Below are 24,756 nucleotides of genomic sequence, written 5' to 3' on the forward strand. Positions count from 1 at the left end.
CTAAATCCAAGTGTTTCTAAAGTGATTTTAAATTAAGATTAATTTTAATGCAGGTTTTAATGCGCACATGCATGCATTACCTTTTTGAAATGCCGAGTGCGAGCGCGAGTGGGAGGGTTTTCAATGAAATATTTTTTGTGTAAAACCGTTCACAAACACTTGTTGGGGGGGGGGGGGGCGGATGAAAAAAGGGGGGCCCTGAAATTTTTTGACCCTCCTAAGGGGGGGGGGCCTGAAAAAAATGACCAAAAATGGGAAAATTGAGTTTATATGCTTTTCTATGGGGTTTACCAATAATTTTCATGTCAAAAAGGGGGCCCTGAAATTTTCGAGGTTTGTAAAGGGGGGGGGTGGGGGGCGAACAATTTTCGCGATAATTTTTTTTTGCTTCAGGCCCCCCCTTACAAGTGTTTATGAACGGTCCCTTACATAAACGATTTTGATTTTTATAGGCCTACGCCAAAATATTTAGTAAATGCAAGTTGGATCTATGGTAAATGTAGTGAAAATGAAGACTGAAATGGTGGTGAAAAATCTGCAAAGGTTTCTTGGCACGTCAAGGGGGGGGGGAGATTTTTTGGCACGGCCAAACGGGGGCAAGCGATTCATTGGCAGACCATTTTGAAAATTCACCACCCTAGGCAGGGGTACACATTTGTATGAGAAAGGAAATCTACCATCTTATCAAAACTCCCGTGTTAATCCAATGCACATTTTGCTTCACCGGGCCGCCATGACTTGGTCGCGTTTGGAAGAGGGGTGTCACCATTAACCGTAATAGGTACAAATTTAGTACTTTCTGTCAATCAAGTCATAGATTTGTATTTAAAATCTATGATCAAGTATGGTTTATTTTCTACATGTCAATAACCAAGATAGATGCAAAGATATACAATCAGATTATGACAATTAGAGAATAAATGATAGGATTTTGTCTTTTGCCTATCCAATAGACCTTTTTCTCAGACGTCACCAATCAATCGATATTGGGGTCCAGCATTCGAGTCATCAGCACCCAACGCAAATGCCGCGCCGGCGCGCGCGATCAACTTTGCGCCGCGCTAGGCGTCCTGCGCGGAATTGCCAGCTCGCAGTACGCATTTAGTTCGCCACGGTGTAAAAAGTAAACAAAAATGTGAAACAAAACAAAGATTAATTTTCAAATAGCATGGCGGTTTTTCCGTATCTTTTGTATTTTGTGGTGTCAAAACAATCTGAAACAAAGGTAATCAGTATATAGTTCCCTTTTAATAAAAAAATTATTTTATGGAAGCTAATGTGAAAGATGACAAAACAGAGGAGAAAATACGCAGTATTTGGTGTTTTCACACTGTGGGCATGTGGGAAACGCACGTGTTGTTTGTTTACATCTGAGACCCCAATATCGATTAGGTGACGTCATCAGAAAAAGGTCTATATCGTGTCATAATGGATGGGCTGGCCAATATTTTGAGTAGTGGATGCCGGCGCAGCCGGTATCCACTACGATAAAATATTGGCCAGCCCATCCATTATGACACGATATTGATAGGCAAAAGACAAAATCCTATCTTTTATTCTCATTCTTATTCAGTTTTAATGTAATTTTTGCGAGAAAAAACTGCCTTTTTTCAGAAAAAAATAAAGTTACTTTTGTGAGGACATCCCCGTTGTTTTAAATGAACGAAACCATCACAAACATCTAAGCCGCCGAATTCAATGGGTGCGTCTTTAAAGAATTCACATAATTTGATTGGTTTTCGCGTATAATATCTCACAACGCAGTTGATAGTGATATTAGTCAGAAGCGTGCCGCCACGCAACGGCGGCACGCTTGTTGCTCCTCAATGATCACGCGATAATGCGTTCGCGTAATACACGTGCGAGAACTAAGAACGCGATTCGGCGGCTTAGATGTTCGTGATGGTTTCGTTCATTTAAAACAACGGGGATGTCCTCACAAAAGTAACTTTATTTTTGTCTGAAAAAAGGCAGTTTTTCTCGCAAAAATTACATTAAAACTGAATAAGAATGAGAATGAATGATAGGATTTTGTCTTTTTGCCTTCAATTCGTGTCATAATGGATGGGCTGGCCAATATTTTTATCGTAGTGGATACCGGCCGCGCCGGCATCCACTACTCAAAATATTGGCCAGCCCATCCATTATGACACGATATTGTATAGGCAAAAGACAAAATCCTATCATTTATTCTCTAACTCATTGAATAAGAATGAGATTTAAACAATAGGCCTACTGCCCCACCACGGCAACAGGACCCCACCAATACCTCTGTTAAAAATTTTTTTTAAAGAGCAAATGCTGCGCACTACCAAGAGTGATGAAAAAGGCAAGCAAAATAAGAAGTGGTAGCCCAGCAAAAGCATGAAAACACAAAGGCAACTGTTGGGTCCCCCTGCCATGGGTGGGCAGAATCAGCACCATACATACAACATGTATAATAAGATCAAACAAATAATGTTGGTTACGATTTTCTACATACAAACAAAAATCCCACCCAACCACCAAACACACATAGGGCCTACATGCAGGACAAGTGACAAAACAAAACACAGAAAACTTTCCCATATCCCAGTGCAAATAACATGGTCCACCATGGCAAGAAACAAAAGAATTGAAAAAGGGGGTAAAAATATAATATAGGCCTAGCCTATATAAAACACACAATGATAAATGAAAATTGCATCCCATTAAAAACCAAGATCAAAGGAACATTTCTTAAAATGATAACCCAGTTTTCCCTTGCTTTCTGCAATTTTATATTCTGTGCCAAATTTAACTTTCATCGTGTTCTTGTAAGCTTGAAAACTAGGATTGACATCCTGAAATTGGCATCTATGAATATAATATTTCAAACATAAAACAAGAAAGTTGATGGTATTTTTGTGCCTAGATTCTTCAACATCCTAACCAAAAATTTTCTGAAAATTTGAGAATCCAAAACACTCACCGGTTTTACTTTCAATCAAGCTATCCCCCTATCCCACAAACAAGTACTAAATTTCCATTTTTCTAAATTTCATACATGTATTAGGGAAATGAGGCTAGGCGAATTTTATGTATGGCGTAGGGTGACGTGGTTTCGATCGAAGAGATCAAAACAATGAATGTGGCGCCCTTTCTCTGAACATTAACATGTCTGGGTGCAGGTGGTGTGCGGCATGATTTACTGGAATAAACATAGACGGCAAAACCCATAGGCGCAAGGCGTAGATCCCGGGGGATGGGGGGGGGGATTTATCCCCCCCCCCCCCAATATTTTGTCAGGGGATGGTCCATACAATCATCCCCCAATGTTGACGGCTGATAATGGGTTTCTGACCAAATTAACCTCATATTTGCCCATTTTAGCCCCAAAAGTGCAAATTTATTCCACCATAGGCCTATTTCATCAGCTTCAAAATAGCAAAATTTTTCGCGCGCATTTGTACAATAGGCTTATTCTGTCGCCAAAAGATGCTGCATTGACTATACTTTAAGATATTTTCCATGTCCGTCCCCCCAATGTCAAAAAGAAATCTACGCCACTGGCAAAACCGCTCACTCGTAGGCCTATGCCGCGGCACGTATAAATAAAAGAGAAGACTGGTTTCCTTGGTGAAAAACACCGGGATTTCCCGGGCGGGATTTCTATCGATATGAAAGTCAATTAGGCCTACTAGTTTCCCGTTACACAATTTTTCATGACTGTGTAGGTGACCATTTCATTTTTCATTATTTCCTACCATTTCATTGCATCTAGCTGCATCTGTTACAGGTGAGGTGTAAACCAATAACTACCCATGTAGGCCTATACATGTGATAAATCACAGTTTGTAGTTTACAGATGTAGTTTACAACCACATGAATGTGATTGTAGCCTACAACTATTATCAAAAGTTTCACAATATTTTTTACGGGATGAGATCAGAGCAGATCAAAAAGTGCGGGACAGAGAATTGAGTAGGTATTCATTATTAACCATATACCATGATTTATTGGGGGGGGCACCGGGTCTGATTGAGGGGCACAAGCCATTTTTTGGCAATTTTCCTATGGGATTTTTTAACTTTCAGATTGATTGGGGGGGTAAGTGCCCCGTGCCCATATGACGCTACCTTCATGACTATGAACTTGGGACGCCGAAACAAATGTTTATATTGGTGTCAGGCCTTTTATAATGATACGATAATTATGTCCCAAATAATGGCTTTCATTTTAACCGTCATTTGTTAAACTGAGATTTTTACTTTTTGAGAAATTAATGAATTTATCGAAACAATTTTTGAAAAAAAAAAGATTTTGACTCGCCGGACATGTGCGCTAGTACATCGTATATATATGTTGATCAGTATAATACTATAGTGGAACATACCATTTTTCATGTATACACGTTCGATGTTTTTATCATTTATATAATAATTCCACATTAGACCCCATTTTTTTCAGGAAATAAAAGATTAGATTACCATAAAAACGAAACGGTAAACTTTGGCGGGGTCTAATGTAATTTTTACATAGAATTTTCAAAGTTTTTTCTATCTTTATTCTTGCTCAATTAAAAAAATATTTTGGCGTATATAAAGTTGAAATAAAGAACCACTTGTCGTTTGGCGAAAAGAGGAGTAGTGCAAACGACATCAGATCGGCACCAGATGGATAAAACCCAGAGATGCGAGGTCATCAAGAGCAAATCATACGCAAATTGATTTAACTATTCATGGTCTACGTTTTCCACAAAAGTCTTTTACACTGTCAATAAAGGAGTTTACTTACGATCAAATAAGATCATTTAAGGTAATGTGTATTAAAGGGGCAGTGAGAGATTTCGCAGGAAAATTGAATGAGAACATTTCACTTTATATTGATAAAGGGATCCAGAGAAACCTACCGCAGTGGTAATTTCAAGAAAAAACAGTAAATAGTAAAATAAACGACATTTTATGAGCGTTTCGTTTAGCGTGCCTAGATCTTGAGTTTTGCACTCGCGTTGCATTATGGGATTGAGCCAAGGCAATTCGGTAACGATTTGACAGCTGTGGTGACAACTCGCGATACGTAAACAATTGACCGTCGATCGGGCATATGGACATGTGTACAAACTATGTAAACAGCAAATTACGCCGTACTTATTATATTCATTTTCTTTTGAAAAGATAAATGATTTCATGTCAATATATCCCGGCAATATATTGTCCACTATCGTGTTTAATTTCCCACTATAAAATTCAAATAAGAACAGCTTATACATGAAGAACCATGCACGTACATGTAAAGGAAGTATTCCAGTAAGCTTATGTATACAATTTCCTCAGTGCATGACGATTACGTGTAATCAGTGGCAGACCCAGGATTTTTTTCGGGAGGGAACTTGGGGGAAGTGATATTCAGGGGGATCAACCAATTTTGTAGCCAAAAGTTGCAGCAAAATTGGAAATGTGTGTGATTTTTTTTTTGGGGGTGGGGAGTCAAGTTGCCTCAAAAATGGGGGGGACAAGAGAAATACCCCTTCCCCCAGTCCCAAATTTACAAAAAGTCAGCATCAATAAAATTTCGACCCCCTTATTTCGACAACAATTTTATGACCCAAACACCCCCTCCTCACCACCACAGTCCACCACCAATACACCTTACCCCCGGCAGGCTAACATTGTATTGAAATCTGTCTTTTTGAATAACATAAACACACTATCTGTGGACATCTTGTGACTTCCTACATTTTGGTCATCAACAATTTTATGACCCCTTATTTTTCTTTGTCCGGAAATTTATGACCACCCCCCCTATATTTGGGACCCCCTTCCGAGGAAAGTGACAGCTCCCTAATGCGGGGTCATACGATATCAGAAAACCCTAGAGAAAATCCAATCAGGATCATAGTAACACATTGACCCTTTATCGGGCCCTTTATGCAAACCACAGATACTGTATTCAAACCCACATCCTAACCCTAACCAATAAACACAATCAAAAGCCAGAAGTGTAAACTAAGTCAGAATTTTGTTTCAACTTTTACAAATTGCATTTGCGGGTTAAACAATTTCACAAAGCACAAACACCTAGAAACACAAGTGCATACCTACACACAAAAGTATCCATAATCACTTGCAAATATAATCTTCTAAAATTCTGACATGCTTTTTACACTTCTGACTTTTGCTTTTTACATTTACGCTTCAACCACTTGTGATATCAAGTGACTTGAAATGACTTGACTTGCCCTGAATTTGTGGTGACTTGTTATAACTGGGGTCTGGGGTTGACTCAACATTCATACTGGTATTCAGTGCTTGGGTAAGCTTTTTGAACTCAACAATGTCATCAGGGTGCTGCCAGTTCTTAGGAGGGGTCCCAAATAAGTGGAGGATCATGATAGGTTTGGCATAGGCTACTAAATAAGGGGTCAAATTGTTTTCCACTAAATGTGTGGGTCATGGAGTTTTTTTTTACAATTGAAATAGAAAAATGAAAAAGATTGTGAATGAGTTATCTTCATGCCCCTCCAACCTATCCAATGCTTAAAAACCTTGTTTACATTCAAATTTCAGGGACAGGGTTCTGCCCCTTAGAACTGACAGTGCCCACATAACTTTATATTTGCTGATGTGCATAAAGGGGGTGTGGTCATAAATATTATCAACTTCACTTCAGATACATGTACGCAACAAAAAAAATGGAATCTGGTCACTGATAGCCCCCCCGATTTCCTTTCCAAATAAAATAGCCCCACAGGCCCTTCAGAAACGTCATACCATTTCAGGGTTCCTAGCATTTCACACTTGAACAAAATTTCCTGAGTTTATCTCCATATTTCCCTGACAAACATCCAAGAGATATATTTCAACTATAAGGTCGTTGCATGGGAAGGCAAGAGGTGGTTACAATAAAGAAATTTTATTATTCATAGTCACACTGCATGCACACTATAATGTCCCCATATTATATAGCCAGTCAGTCAATGCGTACAACTACATGTAAGACACAGTGTATGTGTATGGCAAAAATAATTGCTCTCTTGGACCACTCAAAGAGTTTGTCCTGATTTTGGCTGTTTTTCTCCAGGTTTTTTCCTTCATATTCCCAGTCTGGAAAAATTAATTCTCATTTCCCCTGATCCCCCTCCCTTGTGAATGGGCCATGCATTGTGCATGAACATTATGAACACTATGTTTTGATCCAGGATCAAACCACTGAAACAGCTACAAACATATAAGAACATGGAATGTGGACACAGTATTGAAGAAATTGAAGTCTTTTATGCAAATAAATGTAATTAGTCTTTTATTTCTCCTGCTCCTTTTTTTTTAATATAACATTGTAAATTACAATAATTATACAAAAACAGAAAATGGGGATGTGAAATAAAATTTGAATTTTATGTGTCCTAAATCATTTTTCCCTACAGACATGATTGAACCATTGTTTTTTTTTATATTAAGGGGTACTACACCCTGGCCAATTTTGTGCCTATTTTTGCTCATTTTTTCAAAAATTATAGTGCATTGGTGACAAGTAAGATCTGTATATTATAGGGGCAAGGACTGCAACTACTGCACTGAAAATTCAGCAACTCAAGGTAAGTAGTTATTGATTTATTGATCAAATATTGGGTTTCCCTCATTTTGACTGTAACTCCACAGCTGTTATCTGTGCTGAAATAAAATTTCCAGTGCAGTAGTTGTAGTCCTTGCCCCTATATACATTGATCTTACTTGTCACCAATGTGCTATAATTTTTGAGAAAAATGCAAAATAGGCACAAAATTGGGCAGAGGTGTAGTACCCCCTTAAACAATTTCTATTTAATGAAATTAATTTTTTACAGCAATAGTGATAGGCTACAGGGTTCAAAAAGAGGATGTTTCACATTTCATGCGGTTTCGCTTATTTATGCCAAAAATATTGTTTGCTTGTCCATAGATCACTTTTGAAATTTTTTTTCATACCTCTTCTTTTTCCAAGTACCTAAAGTAAAATGTGGAGTATCGTATAGTATAGTATAGTATAGTATAGTATACTTATAGTATTGTAGTTTTTTGACAAATTCCAGAAATTGTCCAAAAAATTGGATTTCATTTTTTGGATTTGGAGTGTCCCTGGACCAAAAAGCTAAATGCTAGGATCATTCATGGTTGACTTTGCAAAAATTAAAAGTTACATTTTGTGTTTTCAATAATGCAACGTTATAATTTTAAATGCATTTGATTTGTATCCATTTTGCAATCATCAATAGACTAATGACATGAATAGGCCTACAAATAATAACTTTACAATACATATAATTGAAGATACAAAATATATATTGTATATTAAAGTCTACCATGAATGATCCTAGCATTTAGCTCTTATGTCCAGGGACACTCCACAATCCACATCCAAAAAATACAAATTAAAACTAAAAAAATATTTTCAAAAAAAAAAAGTTCTACGGTTAGCAGTCAGCCAGTCGAGGACAAGCAAACAACTTTTTGTGGCTAAAACACTATGTGGGTCTCAAAATTCATATAACAAAATATTATGCTCTGCCTTACTCTATTGACACTGGTGTGTTTTATGTTCTTCTTGGTGCCAAAAATATTCCAAAAGACTCTTTGCGCGAAATTTGGAACATGCATGTTCATGGAAACAGTCATTTCATGTCCAAATTAGGTAAGAGGGGAATTCAAATGGGTGTAAAATTCAAACTAAGATGTAAGCAGCTCAAATTTATTGAGTAGGTGCCACCTATGATTATCTTCACTTTGCATGGCTAAAATTGCCACTTAAAACAGAATGTGAATAAAATGCAAAACACTCACACACCCACATTTTGACATTAAATTCAGGGTCAGAATTTCGGCGTGAATCAGAGAATCAATTCTCGCAAAGAGATTTGTGTCGCAAACGTCTGTAGTTTACACAGAAGTTGATTTGCGAGAATCAAATGATTTGTTGATTTACACTGCAAAGTACGATGACATTGTACTATTTCTGGTTCTGGATCTGGATCACTATTTGCCAAAACACATATGCATGCAAGAAACCCGGGCAAGAAACACGCAACATCACCTGCAAGGGACACAACTCACAGTGCATGTATTTTTGTCCATAAACTGCAATGTTCGTGCTGTCGAATTTTGCACCGAGGTAGCTGGTAGTTCACACTTCACACGCCGGTTTGGTTGCTAAATGTACACTTTTTGAACTTAAATCGGCCCCTGGCTTTTCTAGACTGCTAATGAAAGAATCGTTGTACAAAGATTTTACGTCCTGGTGTGGGTTTATCGCAATATTGGTATGTAAAACATCAATGTTTTCACTCGCTCGCTGTGTGTCGAGTTCACCATGTAAACAACAACCAGCTGACCTGAGCCGAGCTGCAGCTGAACAACGTAAATCGATGGCTCAATCCCATGATGCAAAGCACGCAGTCAACGGGAATTTATGTCTACCTGTAGACTTTTATTAGAAATCGTGAAATTTTACCTGAAAGACGCCGAATTTCGCTTAAATATTTCAGATTATGATTTGTATATGTACAACCATTGAGTACATGTAAAAAACCAGACTTTGAGCTAGTTTGACCGAAATTGAGGGCGTTCTGTGCGCGATATCTCTCATTGCCCCTTTAAGTGGAGGACACATAGGTAACAATATTGATACTTAATTAAATAAACCCTGTGCTATGTGCACCCTTAATAGTTTAAAAGACTATACTTTATTTGATCTTAGGAGGTTTGTGTGATATGAGACTGTATAAACATTACACTGCACTGGCATAAAAACTTAAAATATAATACCGCAAAGTGGTCCCCAGCTATAGCTCTGTTGTTGACAACCGAAAAAAAATGAGAACCCGATACTCACGATGAATAAAAACTTCAATATATTTGTTCATTTTCTTCTAGAAAATATTAATATTATTTACAAATTCATCACATTTCGTTATCCAAGCTAAGCTTTTATGTTGGAATATTGTGAAAACAATTATTAGTTATAGGCGTATCTATAACAGCTGCGTTACTTTTTGTTCAGACTTTATATATAGAATCATTTATACGGCAAAGATCTCCAAATTCTAATTACTCGTATAAGGATCATAAAAACATATTTGTGCGAGTAGGCTAAATAGGATAGGTGTTTTAATACTTAAAAAGGAAGCCCCGCCAGAGCAGTTCTTCTGGGGTGAACCAAACCGGCCTGGTTATCAAATTAATCAATGATAAGGTTATCTCTGAATTTGACTGGTGCTAATTGATGTTTTAGTGTTATAGCATCAATTAACTATTATTGTCAATTTCAGAGATAACCTTGTCACTGATTAATTCGATAACCAGGCAGTTTGATTCACCCCCAGAAGAACTACTCTAGCGGGGCTTCCTCTTTAAAAGTTATGAGGCTCAGGCTTAAAATTGTTTACTTGATTGGCGTAACCCGACCGACCCTAAAAAAATAGGCCAGACCCTAGAATTTCTTACTTATTTTTGTTCATAAAAACAAATCGCACTTTTGACCCAAAATCACATTTCTGAACTAATGATTAAATAGTATGTTTTTCTTCACCCAATACAAAATTTATTTGTCTCGTTGGGAGTTTTAAAATATTAGACTCGACTACGTCTCGTCCAATATTTTAAAACTCATAGCTCGACCAATAAATTTATATATTGGGTTCAAACCATTCAATTTTATATCAGTGTAGATCTACAATAATATAGAATAAAGCATGTAAATATCTCCGTTAAAGCCTTATGTACGGTACGATCTTTCTAAATTTTTAGATATTTATTTTTTTCTTACAAAACGATAAAATGCAATCATTATGAAAGTTCCCAATACATTTGGACCCCATTTGGACGCGAAAAACAATTGAAATTTGCAAAGAAACAACATCACAAACTTCACCTCTATCACTCGATATATCTCGCACTTTTTGGATTAGTGCGGCCTCAGAGTTAGTCTCATATACGAAGCCAGTTTGGTTAACCAAAAAGGCTTCGTAGGAGACTAAGATTTGTGATCGTTCCGACATATTACCCACACAAGTGCCTAAAATGAGGATATCGTCGCCTTTTCCAGCCTTCGATAAATCTTGATCCCCATAAAGACTTTACATGTAGGCTGTATAAAATGAAACGGTCCATTAAAAACATTCAGGTTTGTATAAAATTTACACAAAAAGTGCTGTTGAGCAAGAAAAGTTTTTTTTGGCTCTGAACGGCTCTTTTTAGAGCCACCAAACCGTTTACATTAGCAGATAGGCGAGGTCTGCTTGTTCTCTGTTGACAAGGGACAGTCTTCAGTGAACGGCTCTTTTTAGAGCCAGTAGGCAAGGGGCGGCCTACATGTCTCATTCTTGGGTACTTTGTCCTGAAGAATTCAAAAACTTACCAAATTATGTATAAAGTTTTATTAGGCCGTATAAAATTAATATTTTGGTTCTCGTCCAGAGGATTTTCATGAATTGATGAGGGAGGGAGGTGGGTTTTTTTTCAGTGTAAAATCAGCATTGTCTGTAGTTTTCGGTCTTTCTCGAGGAAACGATGAGGCACTTTTTTTTTTTCAAATGTGAGATTCTGAGGTATAAACCCCTAGAGTACCACAAAAGACTTGGAAGTGGTCCTTGTTCTCTAATAAACTTATTTACATGTATGAAAAATTCATAAATCATTCCAAAGTCTTAAATAATTGAAAAATCTATTTAAAAAAAATCTGACAAATTCCAGAAATTGAGGAGGGAGGGGACGAGAACCAAAACATTAATTTTATACGGCCTTATATATGCCCCTGGTATTTAAGTATGGTCTTTTTAAAAATAAAATGTTCATCTGAAACATAGGTGTCTGTGGTGCCATTTTGGAGGGTCGCAGTATATTGCTTGGCGGACATCAGACTCAAATTCAGCGTACCCGCGCCCGATTTAAAACTGGTTGTCCGCTGTAAAATAACTGCTTTGCATGCACAACAAATCATGTTCCCCATAAAAGTAAAATCGTGATAAACTGCATGTGATTCTCGTTTGTCATTCCAAATAGAGACCATAGAGCATAACAACAGCAAACAATGATCCGTTCATAAAGTTTACTGTCACTGAAGAATCCGTCTTCTTGTTCCATAAACACCTGCTACTGATATGAAGTCCCGGTTTTTCCCGAACGCTTCCGATGCTTACCGAAGCCACGTATTTGTAGCGAGAAACATCTAACGATTTGACTTTTTCCATAATTTTACCAGCAAGATTTTGAGCCATTTCTTTACAAAGTTCTGAATCGTACGATTTATCCTTCATCTCGTCATAAAGTATATCTTCGACTATTTTGTTGATTGTATGGTCTTGAAAACATGTTACAGGTTCCATGCGGTATGTTGGCTCAATTGAGGCTGACGAACGGCCTGATTCAGAGTTATTTGATGTTGAATGGGTGGTCATCGTTTCCAGTTGAGATGTTTCCTCTTCAATATCCGAAGGTCCACGAGATGGAGCCGAGATGGCGATGGATGGAGCGGGCGCAAATTTGGCCATGGTGGAGATGATTATGAAAGTTGCAATGTTATCATCTGAAATAAAGAAATGTAAAAAAATAAATAAAGAGATTTACCATAATACACTCGGACACACAACATCATGGACTTATCATACATGCCTCAAGGAAGCCGAAGGAGTTGCATGGTGGAAACTTCTACACTTATAGCGCCTATGCCCATGTGCTATATATAGGTCGAGGTGCTAGATCAAAAACCAAAATTGATACAGGATTCAAGACCTAATGCCTTACCATGCCTACTGTACCAGTGCTAAGCGACTTCCAACAGTCAAGTGTGTGCCATGGAAGAACGGTATCGTTGGAAACTTATTTTTTGGCCGTATTTTAACGCCCAAACCAACCTGATCGAATTAAATAACTGATTAAGCGATAAATCGGCTTTTTTGAAATATAAGAATTTGATAAAACTACCTCATTTACAAACTGACCTTTCCACGGATTCAAATGATCTGTTATCATGGAGCCTCACTGCACAAGGCGTCTTGATCCCTGGAACCAGAGATTCTCATCTTCTCTGGTGGATGGAACGCCGATTGAAATTCTTACATTTCAAGAGCGGAGCGGTCAAGTGTAAAATTGTTGGTTTGGGCACTAAAATAACCTGTTTAAGTTTCCGACGATGCAGTTCTTTCATATCAGGGAACTTTATTCGCTTTCTTGAATTTCTTTATAAGAGTAAGACCCTATTTGGCAAAATAAGGCGCGCTCAATTACTAATACAAAACGAAAGTTGAGGGCCCGGACCAAGAGTGGCCGGACCTTCGATAATCAAACTGAAATGTATACGCTATAACCATCGAGATAATGGTAATGGTTCACAATACCATCCAGTCACCATGCGGTACCACCAAAACTATGAAGGCCTAGTTTTTTATACAAAATAATTATTGATAATCATCATACTCACCAGAAATTATCAAAATATGTCGGAAATTTCTAGCACCAATACTCACTCCAGTATGTTATTCATTCCGCTTCCTCAGCCTTACTGTTTTGATCGGCCCTGTTTACCATTCATTTATATGCCACATCAACATTGTCTATTTAACTTTCTTAAATACATACCGAGTTTTATAGACACACTGCGGTACAATTGTTACTATTTACTGTTCACTTAAGTCAAAAAGTCTCAAGACCACGATAATAATATCATTAGGTTTGCACGAAACGTATGTCGAACAGTCTTTCAAATAAAGATATTTAATTGAAAACAAACTTATTTATTTTGCCAGTCTACATTGGTCCTCAATAGTTATACGTTACGACGCGTTGTCTGTCAGATCGGGATCAGTCAGTGGCGGCGTCGGGGGGGGCACTTCATTTGCCCTCAATCTTGGGTTTTGACTCCTTTCCCCAGTCAAAAATCAAACATTTGAAAAAGAACCAAACTTTTAAACTTCCCCCACGGTCCCACCCGCAAAAACTTTCGTCTTTTGACCCTCCCCCCTCAAAAAACAAACAAACAGATCAGGTCCGCGCCCTCCTCCTTTTTTGAAGATTTTTCAAATTTCTTTTTATTTTGTAAACTTTCAGTTATAACTTGTTGAATAAGGATCACTAGAGGGGCCTACCTCTCAAAACAATAGAATAAAAAGGGCCTCCTCCTTTTTCTCAGATATCAATCTGTATGTCGAATACCCAAAATATGGTGCCAAATACAGGTATTTAGCGTCGTTTTCCAATAAAAAATACAAAATAAAAAGCCCCTCATCCTCCTAATTTTCAAAAACCCGGACGAGAAACATATTTTTATTTTTGCTTGGCCTAATATCCCCAATATTTTGCCAGGGGGGGTCCATACAATCATCCCCCCAATGTTGACGCCCGTGTGTGGGTTTCCGTGACCATATTAACCTCATATTTGGCCATTATTATTCACAAAAGTGCAAATTTGTTCTCGCTTGTCACGAATTTAATCCACTTTTGCACCATGTTTCATCAGTTTAGCCTCAAAAAGGCAACATTTTTCGCGCGTTTCGCGCATTTGTACCATTCGCTTATCAGGTCGCCAAAAGGTGCTGGATCCACTAAACTTTACGAAATGTTTCCAACCTCACCCCCCCCCCCCCCCAATGTCAAAAAGGAATCTACGCCACTGCCTTTTGAGAGTCAAATAACCCGGTCAAATAACTCCGCAGGTAGAGTCAATTGACTCCACGGGTAGAATCAACTGACTCTCTCGTGACAGTCAGGCGACTCCTTGTGAGAGTCAGTGCTAGTTTACTCCACTTGCAAGCTTGGAGAGTCCGTAGAGAGATTGTGATTTCCAAACGTACGCATCGGACGTACGTGGAATGATGGAATCTATATATTTAAAACCACTCTCTTGTGATGGGATTTTGAATCGATTCCACCTACGTTCGATGCTACGTTTGGAAATCGCAATCTCTCTATTAAGGTGGTATTGGATGCATTTTCTAGAAATTAGAAAATGCTTTGAGCATGTTTTAAACAGATTAATTGATTAGGGTAAAGTACACTGATCAATATGCCTTTTGTTTGGAGCAAATCGGACATACGGTTTCCATAATACATCAATTTATATTTTCTTTGTATCCTATTGTTTTTGTCAATAATCAATGTAGTTAATGAGCTAAAATGACTGCAAAGACTCATGAATATGTAATTTTAGCCAATATTCTGCTAAAATCCATGCATAAATGTTCAGGGTACTTTTATTTTACATAATTTTGCCCTGAAACTTGGTCAAAGTGTTTCTAATATGTCCTAATGTATAATATAGTGAAGCCGCCCTCTAATTTGCATATTTGCATAATTAATGAGCTAATTTGCATAAATGCTAATTAATTATGCAAATATGCAAATTAGGGGGCGGCTTCACTATATAATACATTAGGACATATTAGAAACACTTTGACCAAGTTTCAGGGCAAAAGTATGCAAAATAAAAGTACCCTGAACATTTATGCATGGATTGTTAGCAAAATATTGGCAAAAATTATATGTTAATGAGCTTCTCCAGTCATTTTAGCTCATTAACTTTATTGATTATTGATAAAAACAATAAGATACAAAGAAAATATAAATTGATCAGTGTACTTTGCTCTACTCAATTTAAAACATGCTTAGAGCACTTTCCATTCTGAATGGCTATCACTCAGTGAGTCAGTGTAACGGATTCTCGAGAACGGATAAATATAAATACTTTCAATTCACTGTGGTGGATACTTCTTGATCATTATATAGCGTGTCGGAATACGTAGAAGCGACCAACGAAATGTATTTATTATTTTGTCAATTTCTTTATTTTTTTCCATCATCAACTTCTAAAAGTTTAGTTGATGATCACCTAGAACTTTTTTTAAAGTTGATGGTCCTTTCTTAAAAGAAGTGAATTCGTTCAAACCAATAATTATGTTGACTACGTACGGCATGACTGTCATGAAATGAATATGCGGTAATTATTTATTTTAATGACACTGTCCATGTCCATTGCATATCACTTTAAAAAGCCGCACACAATCCTCAGCGACCCGAGCGTAAATTCAGTTTTATCAGGTTTAGTCGGTTCATCTTTTGGCAGCCATCCAGGTGGTATGCGCCGTGCATTCTCTAAATTCAGTAAATTTCCATCGTCAACCTTGTAATTGAATGGGATTACAATTTATTGAAATTTTTAAACGCTTGAAATATCACAAACAAATAGGCCTATGTTAATAAATAAATACAAGCTAAACCTGTTGGGGTTCGATAATGAACCCCACAATTTAAAACTAACCGAGTATAATTATGGAAAATGCTCAAACGGCCAAGCGGTTTTGCCAGCTCTCTCCGACCATCATGCCACTCGCCGCCTTATTCCATCATTCCAATTCCACAGTTCACTATTAACGACCCCTGGATTATCTTATTTTTAAAGACCATTCTCTACCATTTACTTCAGGGGCGTATACAAGCTTATTCAGCAAGGAGGAACCGGGGGATTGCCCTCCCCACAGAATGTTTCAGGGGTTAATGGAGACGGCAAAGGGTAATATCGAAAGGTTTGGCTGCAAAACGATAGGCCTACTCTTATAAATGCACAGTTTCCACCTTGATATACATGAGTGCACAAATTTGTCCAAGCATAGTGAATCTAGCAACGCATTGTCTCTACATCTCTACACAGTCTGTGTTTGCACTACACGGTTGAGTACATAGCATCATAAGAGCTATGTGTGCTTCTAGCTGGTGACTGGTGGAAAATGCCATAGTCTGAGTTCCGAACAATCTCAAATCGTGCCTCAATCGCCGTCGTTCTTGCTGCATGCACTTTATGGCATTTTGTTGTATCTGGTTTCACTCTAGCCGCCGGCCCCCTATATCAACGAACGTCAACCCCGTCAACTTTGAGTTTTTGAATATCAACTGAAATATTTGTGTAGAGAACGTTCAGTGTAATTGTCGGTTGGCTGTAAGCTAGATTATTCAAACCATCAATATGGAGTCGCCGTTTGAAATTCTTTAACTGTCGAAATCTATAACGAAATAAATAAATAAATAAATAAATAAATAAATAAATAAATAAATAAATAAATAAATAAATAAATAAATAAATAAATAAATAAATAAATAAATAAATAACATACAGAGAGGAAACAGAAACAAAGAAACAAATGATTAGTAAAATTTGCACATAATGGTATATAGGCTATAAATAAAATGTCATGCAGCTGTAAAGGTATGCGGCATCATCGTTTGTATTTTAGCTGACATAAGGGGTAGTGAATTTCAGGGTTGCAAAATACCGTAGAAATTCGTTAATAAACATATGTGCCTATTGACGAATTTGCATATTTGCATAATTAATGAGCTAATTTGCATAAATGCTAATTAATTATGCAAATATGCAAATTAGGGGGCGGCTTCACTATATAATACATTAGGACATATTAGAAACACTTTGACCAAGTTTCAGGGCAAAAGTATGCAAAATAAAAGTACCCTGAACATTTATGCATGGATTGTTAGCAAAATATTGGCAAAAATTATATGTTAATGAGCTTCTCCAGTCATTTTAGCTCATTAACTTTATTGATTATTGATAAAAACAATAAGATACAAAGAAAATATAAATTGATCAGTGTACTTTGCTCTACTCAATTTAAAACATGCTTAGAGCACTTTCCATTCTGCATGGCTATCACTCAGTGAGTCAGTGTAACGGATTCTCGAGAACGGATAAATATAAATACTTTCAATTCACTGTGGTGGATACTTCTTGATCATTATATAGCGTGTCGGAATACGTAGAAGCGACCAACGAAATGTATTTATTATTTTGTCAATTTCTTTATTTTTTCCATCATCAACTTCTAAAAGTTTAGTTGATGATCACCTAGAACTTTTTTTAAAGTTGATGGTCCTTTCTTAAAAGAAGTGAATTCGTTCAAACCAATAATTATGTTGACTACGTACGGCATGACTGTCATGAAATGAATATGCGGTAATTATTTATTTTAATGACACTGTCCATGTCCATTGCATATCACTTTAAAAAGCCGCACACAATCCTCAGCGACCCGAGCGTAAATTCAGTTTTATCAGGTTTAGTCGGTTCATCTTTTGGCAGCCATCCAGGTGGTATGCGCCGTGCATTCTCTAAATTCAGTAAATTTCCATCGTCAACCTTGTAATTGAATGGGATTACAATTTATTGAAATTTTTAAACGCTTGAAATATCACAAACAAATAGGCCTATGTTAATAAATAAATACAAGCTAAACCTGTTGGGGTTCGATAATGAACCCCACAATTTAAAACTAACCGAGTATAATTATGGAAAATGCTCAAACGGCCAAGCGGTTTTGCCAGCTCTCTCCGACCATCATGCCACTCGCCGCCTTATTCCATCATTCCAATTCCACAGTTCACTATTAACGACCCCTGGATTATCTTATTTTTAAAGACCATTCTCTACCATTTACTTCAGGGGCGTATACAAGCTTATTCAGCAAGGAGGAACCGGGGGATTGCCCTCCCCACAGAATGTTTCAGGGGTTAATGGAGACGGCAAAGGGTAATATCGAAAGGTTTGGCTGCAAAACGATAGGCCTACTCTTATAAATGCACAGTTTCCACCTTGATATACATGAGTGCACAAATTTGTCCAAGCATAGTGAATCTAGCAACGCATTGTCTCTACATCTCTACACAGTCTGTGTTTGCACTACACGGTTGAGTACATAGCATCATAAGAGCTATGTGTGCTTCTAGCTGGTGACTGGTGGAAAATGCCATAGTCTGAGTTCCGAACAATCTCAAATCGTGCCTCAATCGCCGTCGTTCTTGCTGCATGCACTTTATGGCATTTTGTTGTATCTGGTTTCACTCTAGCCGCCGGCCCCCTATATCAACGAACGTCAACCCCGTCAACTTTGAGTTTTGACTATCAACTGAAATATTTGTGTAGAGAACGTTCAGTGTAATTGTCGGTTGGCTGTAAGCTAGATTATTCAAACCATCAATATGGAGTCGCCGTTTGAAATTCTTTAACTGTCGAAATCTATAACGAAATAAATAAATAAATAAATAAATAAATAAATAAATAAATAAATAAATAAATAAATAAATAAATAAATAAATAAATAAATAAATAAATAAATAAATAAATAACATACAGAGAGGAAACAGAAACAAAGAAACAAATGATTAGTAAAATTTGCACATAATGGTATATAGGCTATAAATAAAATGTCATGCAGCTGTAAAGGTATGCGGCATCATCGTTTGTATTTTAGCTGACATAAGGGGTAGTGAATTTCAGGGTTGCAAAATACCGTAGAAATTCGTTAATAAACATATGTGCCTATTGACGAATTGCTCGGACAAGAACACTGTTAACATGGTTAATTTACAAATACAATTAAAAAAAATAAATAAAAATCTTATCTTATGGACTGTTAACGAAGGGGCGGGTGAAGAGCATGCCGGATAATATGCCGGATAATATTGAAGGGGGGGGGGGGGTAAGCCGTGACCTCATGACCATGCATGAGAGGTATTCATATCTTACCTTCCTTTAAACAGTGGGGTACTATCATGGTGATGTGTAATGCAATTATAGTATCCTGTAGGTCCTTTAATACGTGTGATCTGTAGATGCGCTTCTTCGACGCGCTTACGAATCTCGTCGTCCTCACCACCCCAGCCCCAGTAGACATTAGGAAAGCCATTAATCTTGAATACTTGACTCCGTGTTAATCCCGTCATACCACCAAATAGATTTGGATACAATATTCTAAAACAGAAACGCAAACAAAAATGATATTAGTTCATTACTGGAAATTTGATGAAAGGAAATCACACTTATATTTTTGAACATTTATTGTGATTTCTCCTCGGTGTGCGTCTCCACACACGAGCATGATCCCCATGGCAACGCATCAATACTACGATCTCCCAGGATGCGCATCCATTATAGAAACCACTCTTTTAATCAGAGAAGATGAGAACTCATCTTCTCTGTTTCAAGGTTGATAAAATGGACAATATACGGAAAAGTAATGTCCGGAAGATGAAATACCGTAGCTCGTGACAAGTAAATGGAAAAATATCGCTAGTCCTTCAAGAAGTTGATACAAAGTACAAGATAACACTTCACTTTAGGAGCACCGGGGGAGGGGACACTTAACATAAATGACCATATGGATATGTCCCCCGGAAAGACCCTCCTTTTTAATTTTACAGCTCCAGAAGACCCTCTATGTCTCAAAGACCCTCCACCTCAAAATTTCGGGGAGCATATCAACCCGAAAAATATACGATGTCCCCGGGCAAGGGAGTAGCAAGAGCCTCGGGCCCATGGACAAGGAGCAGAGCGTGACCCTTTTAACATCTCCTTTATCAGCCCTTTTTGCTTAGGTCCCTGAACCCTAGGGCCCTAGACTTCGTCCACCCTGTCAACACGCTCCCTGCTTCACTTACGTATAATTCCAGCGATCTGCTCCACTCAGGAAATGTCTTGGCATACCGCTACAGCCATAGTAGTTGTAATCACTAAGAGGGACATGATCCACGTCATGAAAAACAAAACAGTCCCATTTGGAGAAATTCAGCGCCTCCAGAAAACCTACGTTCATTAGCATAGCTCGGTTGAAGTTGAGATCATTTGCCTGTGACAAAAGCAATAAAAAACATTGAGGCCCAATAATAAAAATGCATACATTGGGCTGTTCAGAATTTCAAATGAATTTCAAATGGAATGAACACATTAGCAGCTCTATTTGAAACTCACCCTCCTTCAGTGGAAGATTCAGGTCGAATCTTTCTCAGAGGGTGTATGAAATTGGAGCTGCCTAATGTGTTCATTCCATTTGAAATTCATACTCTCTCAGTGGATGATATAGTTTCCAAAATCTTCCACGGGGGTAGTGTGGATTTTAAGTGGAATAGCCCATTCCAGTCATAATCTGATTCAGGAGGCAACTCCAACATATTTGTGGGAGTTTGTCCCAAACTAGTACCTGTGCAAGCCCGCAGGCTTGTAGCCAATGATTGCGTTGAATCATGGACTGTAGAAATTCTACAGTCCATGGTTGAATATAGCCGCTGCAGTGTGCATCCATTCTGATTCGCTTGAGACCCTATCTGATGGTTTCCATTAATTTGGTGTGATCTCAGCTAGTATCTAATCTGAAATAGCTGAATAAATGTCCTTTGGTGGTGATTTCGAAAAAGCACTGAAGTACACCGAACCATCAGGACGGTACAAAGAAAGTAAACCCTGATCCATTACCATGATTATGGTCAACTTGTGGTGATTTGGCTGGAAACGTCTGACTGTACCACAAATGAAATCATACAATCCACTGCAAAACAGTCCAACAACTTTCTCTTTGAGTACTTCGTGAAACCTGAAACATGGTGACAGTCTAAGCAAATGAACAGCACCTGAATGAACACAGGAAGAAGATTCACGTTTCCTGAATCAATGATGAAGCTCCTAGTAATTATTGAAATGCTTGAACCAGTGCCGTGATGGGATCACACAACGGTGAGCTCCTCCAACCATAGCACATAAAAGATGATATTACAGCCAAAGATTTAAAACAATGAATCTCAATATTGATCACACCCCTATACTATTATGATCTTTCACATTCTGTGACATTGGCTTGTCCCATACGGGCGTGTCCGCCTTTTTGTGGTTGGATGCAGGATTGTCATGATGATATCTGTATACCAGATGCCATGCCATTTGTCCCTGACATCTCCATGATCACAAACACCGACAAACTGAACAAACAGTCGCTTTAGCGCAAGGAAGTTGGCCTACAGAGGGTAATTTTAGTGCTAGAAACAAATCCATGTCCAGGCTATGTGGCATCTTGTTGAGATCGTTCCACATCTTTGGGGCCGACATCATGGTGATGGGGGTAATCAAAGACAAGGTGTATCTCAAATGCATGGAATATATAGCCATTTGGTAACTGGACGTGGACCCAGCGCCAAAATAATCAGGCAGCGTAATTCGCACATGTTCGTTGAGGCGCAGAGGGAGCTATAACTGGATGACAAACATCCCCGCAAACATCCCATCAATTAAATATGCAATCTAGATTATGGTAGAAGAAGACTACTGTCAGTCAATCAGGGCGTCGTTCTTGATAAAACCTGAAAATCTTAGCGTTGTTGGACTTCATTCCCCCTGGGCTTCTTAGATCACGAGGAAGAGAAACAATTTTTTCTCTTTCGAGAGGAGCATCCGGCATACTGCTCACCTGGATTGTCTTATCTGGTCAGTCACTAAGTACTTCCTCCATCAATGCATCAGTTCCCCAGGGGTCAATATTGGGGCCCACTTTTGTTCTCTGTCTTCATTGATGACCTGGGTGATGATTGTGAAAACCAACTCTACCTCTATATATGCAGATGATTCCATCTTGTTCTGTGAGATTACATCTAGAGACAACCCTGAAGCTGTTACTGCTAACCTGAACAGAGACCAGGAGAACACGAGGATCTGGGCAGACAGATGGAAGGTGACCTTCGAGCCCTCGAAATGTAAGGCAATGACAATATCAAGAAAGAGGAATCCAACCATGCTATAGATCTTATGTTTGGTATCACCAAACTGGCTGAGAAGGAGGGGCTGGAGATCCTGGGAGTCACAGTCGACAGCAAGCTGACCTGAACAAAGCACATTTCAGGACAGAAGCTGTGCGCTCTAGGAGAGTTGAAAATAAGTTGATGTCAGAGGCAGAGCAACTGTTTACAAGGCTCAAGTTCGCAGTGTTATGCCAGCGCCACCACTCTAGGATTATTAGACTCTATCCACAGGAAAGTTCATAGGCGTGAACGAAGAGAAAGCAAGCTGAACATCGCATATCTCCATCAAAGACGTCAAGTGGCTGCAGCAATGGTCCTCTACAAAATGCACACCAGCCTGTACTCACCAGATCTGAAAGCACTGCTATACCAAAGCCATTTGTAGTCAGAAGCTTGACCATGCCTTGTCATCCCAGCAAACACAAAACGTTTTCGACATCATTCGCAAAAGGTTATAAAAGGTTGTCAGAAAACGTTTAAATGTCGGGTTATATAAATGGTATATTAAGAGTATAAAACGTTTTCATAACCTTAAAAACATTTTTGATAATCTACTGCTCAGCAAACAAAAATGTTTTACAGAAAACGTTTAAATGTCGGGTTATATCAAGGGTATAAAAACGTTTTAATAACATTCCAAGTGACATTCTTGAAAACTTGATACAAAACATTCTAAACAGAATGTTATTTTGGGAGTTGAAAAAATATTTTGCGAAAAATGTTTGCCCAAAATATTTTCAATAACGTTTTAAAACGTTTTCATGACCTTTATATAACCCGACATTTAAATTTTATTAAAATGTTTTGAAAAAACATTTTAAGAACATTTCTGTGTTTGCTGGGTTCAAATATTTTAACATAATATTATTTAAGTATTGACACAATATTTGGAAAAAATGTTTGCAAAAATAGTTTACAATAACATTTTTTGAAAACATTAAAAAATATTGTTGTGTGTTTCCATACAAAACGTTTTAAAACGTTATCATGACCTTTATATAACCCGACATTTTAATGTTATTAAAACGTTTTTACCTAACCAAAAGCCAAAATATAACTTATTTAAAACGTTTTTAAAACGTTTTTGTGTTTGCTGGGATGCTCTCACAGTGCCAGTTTCTAGAACCATATCTGCTGGCAGGACCTTCATTCACACTGCAGTTCACGTTTGGAATATACTTTTTCATTATATGGAGTAGTCGGAGACATATCTGACAACGGCGCACCATCATTCAAGAGCAGAGTGCATAAGCATCTTATTTCTTGTGCCTGCATGCTTTACTTGTGTTTGAACTCCTCTTCTAATTGTGTCCTCCTCTGTATAGTTGGGGAAGTGGACCATTATAAATATCGACAAATCAATGACCTTAATAAACTTAAGTATGTCCTGCATAGGGTTACCAGCTCTCTGCAGAAGAGCGGAATGGTTTTGTTTAGTGCTGGATATGCTCCCCGTGTATTAGACCGTGGAAGATCATCGTGTGAAAAAAATTTCAATTGTTATTACCTGTTCGGCAACGTAAAATCCAAACTCGAGCTTTTGACGTTGCAACATGGTTGTCAACTCTCGGATAATGATTGGTAGATGAAATGTACGGTTTCTGTATGGAAACACGATGGCCACCTGTGGAACAATCAGAGAGTGCAATAAACTGGTTATTTTGTGACAACAATACACAGACTCTCACAAAGAACACAACCATGCACGTAGCCCTACATCTTAACGTGCATGTATGTAAAATCACTGAATTTGTTGGGAGTGACCTTCTTTTATCATGGTCTTAGCTGGTCTTCAGGCTATTTCCAATATATCCAGCATATTTATAACGATTTTTAGCCTGGTTTGAGCATTTGGTCCAGGATACAAGCATGACTCATGGAGCGATAGTTTAGATAAATAAATAAACAAATAAACAAACAAACTAACCTTCCATCTCGGAAAACATTCTTTTGGTGTCCAAATCCCACCAGGCGTATACACATAATCGTTTATCAACATCCGACTAGATTCCAACACTTCCTTGTAATATTCATTACCGCATCCACTCGTAACATTGTAACACGATACATAAGTCCTGTTCGAAGAGCCATGAGTACGGTTGATGAGATGAGTAGTCTTTTCCACCAGACGTTTAGCATCTTTGAGTTTGTCTCCAAGTAACATTTGTTCAACTTCGTATAAAGAAACCTCGCTTAAATTTACT

At 37.9% G+C, this 24,756-nt stretch overlaps 2 protein-coding genes across 2 annotated transcripts; both read right to left on the reverse strand.

Annotated features, from left to right (window-relative positions):
- Nucleotides 1-11,979: 11,979 nt before the first annotated feature.
- Nucleotides 11,980-12,480, reverse strand: LOC140142411 (dynein light chain Tctex-type 5-like). The gene has a single exon (XM_072164381.1). It carries the CDS (start codon nucleotides 12,478-12,480, stop codon nucleotides 11,980-11,982), a length of 501 nt encoding a protein of 166 aa, XP_072020482.1.
- Nucleotides 12,481-18,829: 6,349 nt separating this feature from the next.
- Nucleotides 18,830-24,756, reverse strand: LOC140142412 (beta-1,4-galactosyltransferase 6-like). Its single transcript, XM_072164382.1, has 5 exons — nucleotides 24,480-24,756; nucleotides 24,060-24,176; nucleotides 20,429-20,616; nucleotides 19,518-19,742; nucleotides 18,830-19,007 (listed from the first exon to the last, which is right to left on the reverse strand). Exons 1-5 carry the CDS (start codon nucleotides 24,714-24,716, stop codon nucleotides 18,830-18,832), a joined length of 945 nt encoding a protein of 314 aa, XP_072020483.1. The 5' UTR covers nucleotides 24,717-24,756.

This window comes from Amphiura filiformis, chromosome 20 (assembly GCF_039555335.1).
Source record: "Amphiura filiformis chromosome 20, Afil_fr2py, whole genome shotgun sequence".
Lineage (NCBI taxonomy): Eukaryota > Metazoa > Echinodermata > Ophiuroidea > Amphilepidida > Amphiuridae > Amphiura > Amphiura filiformis.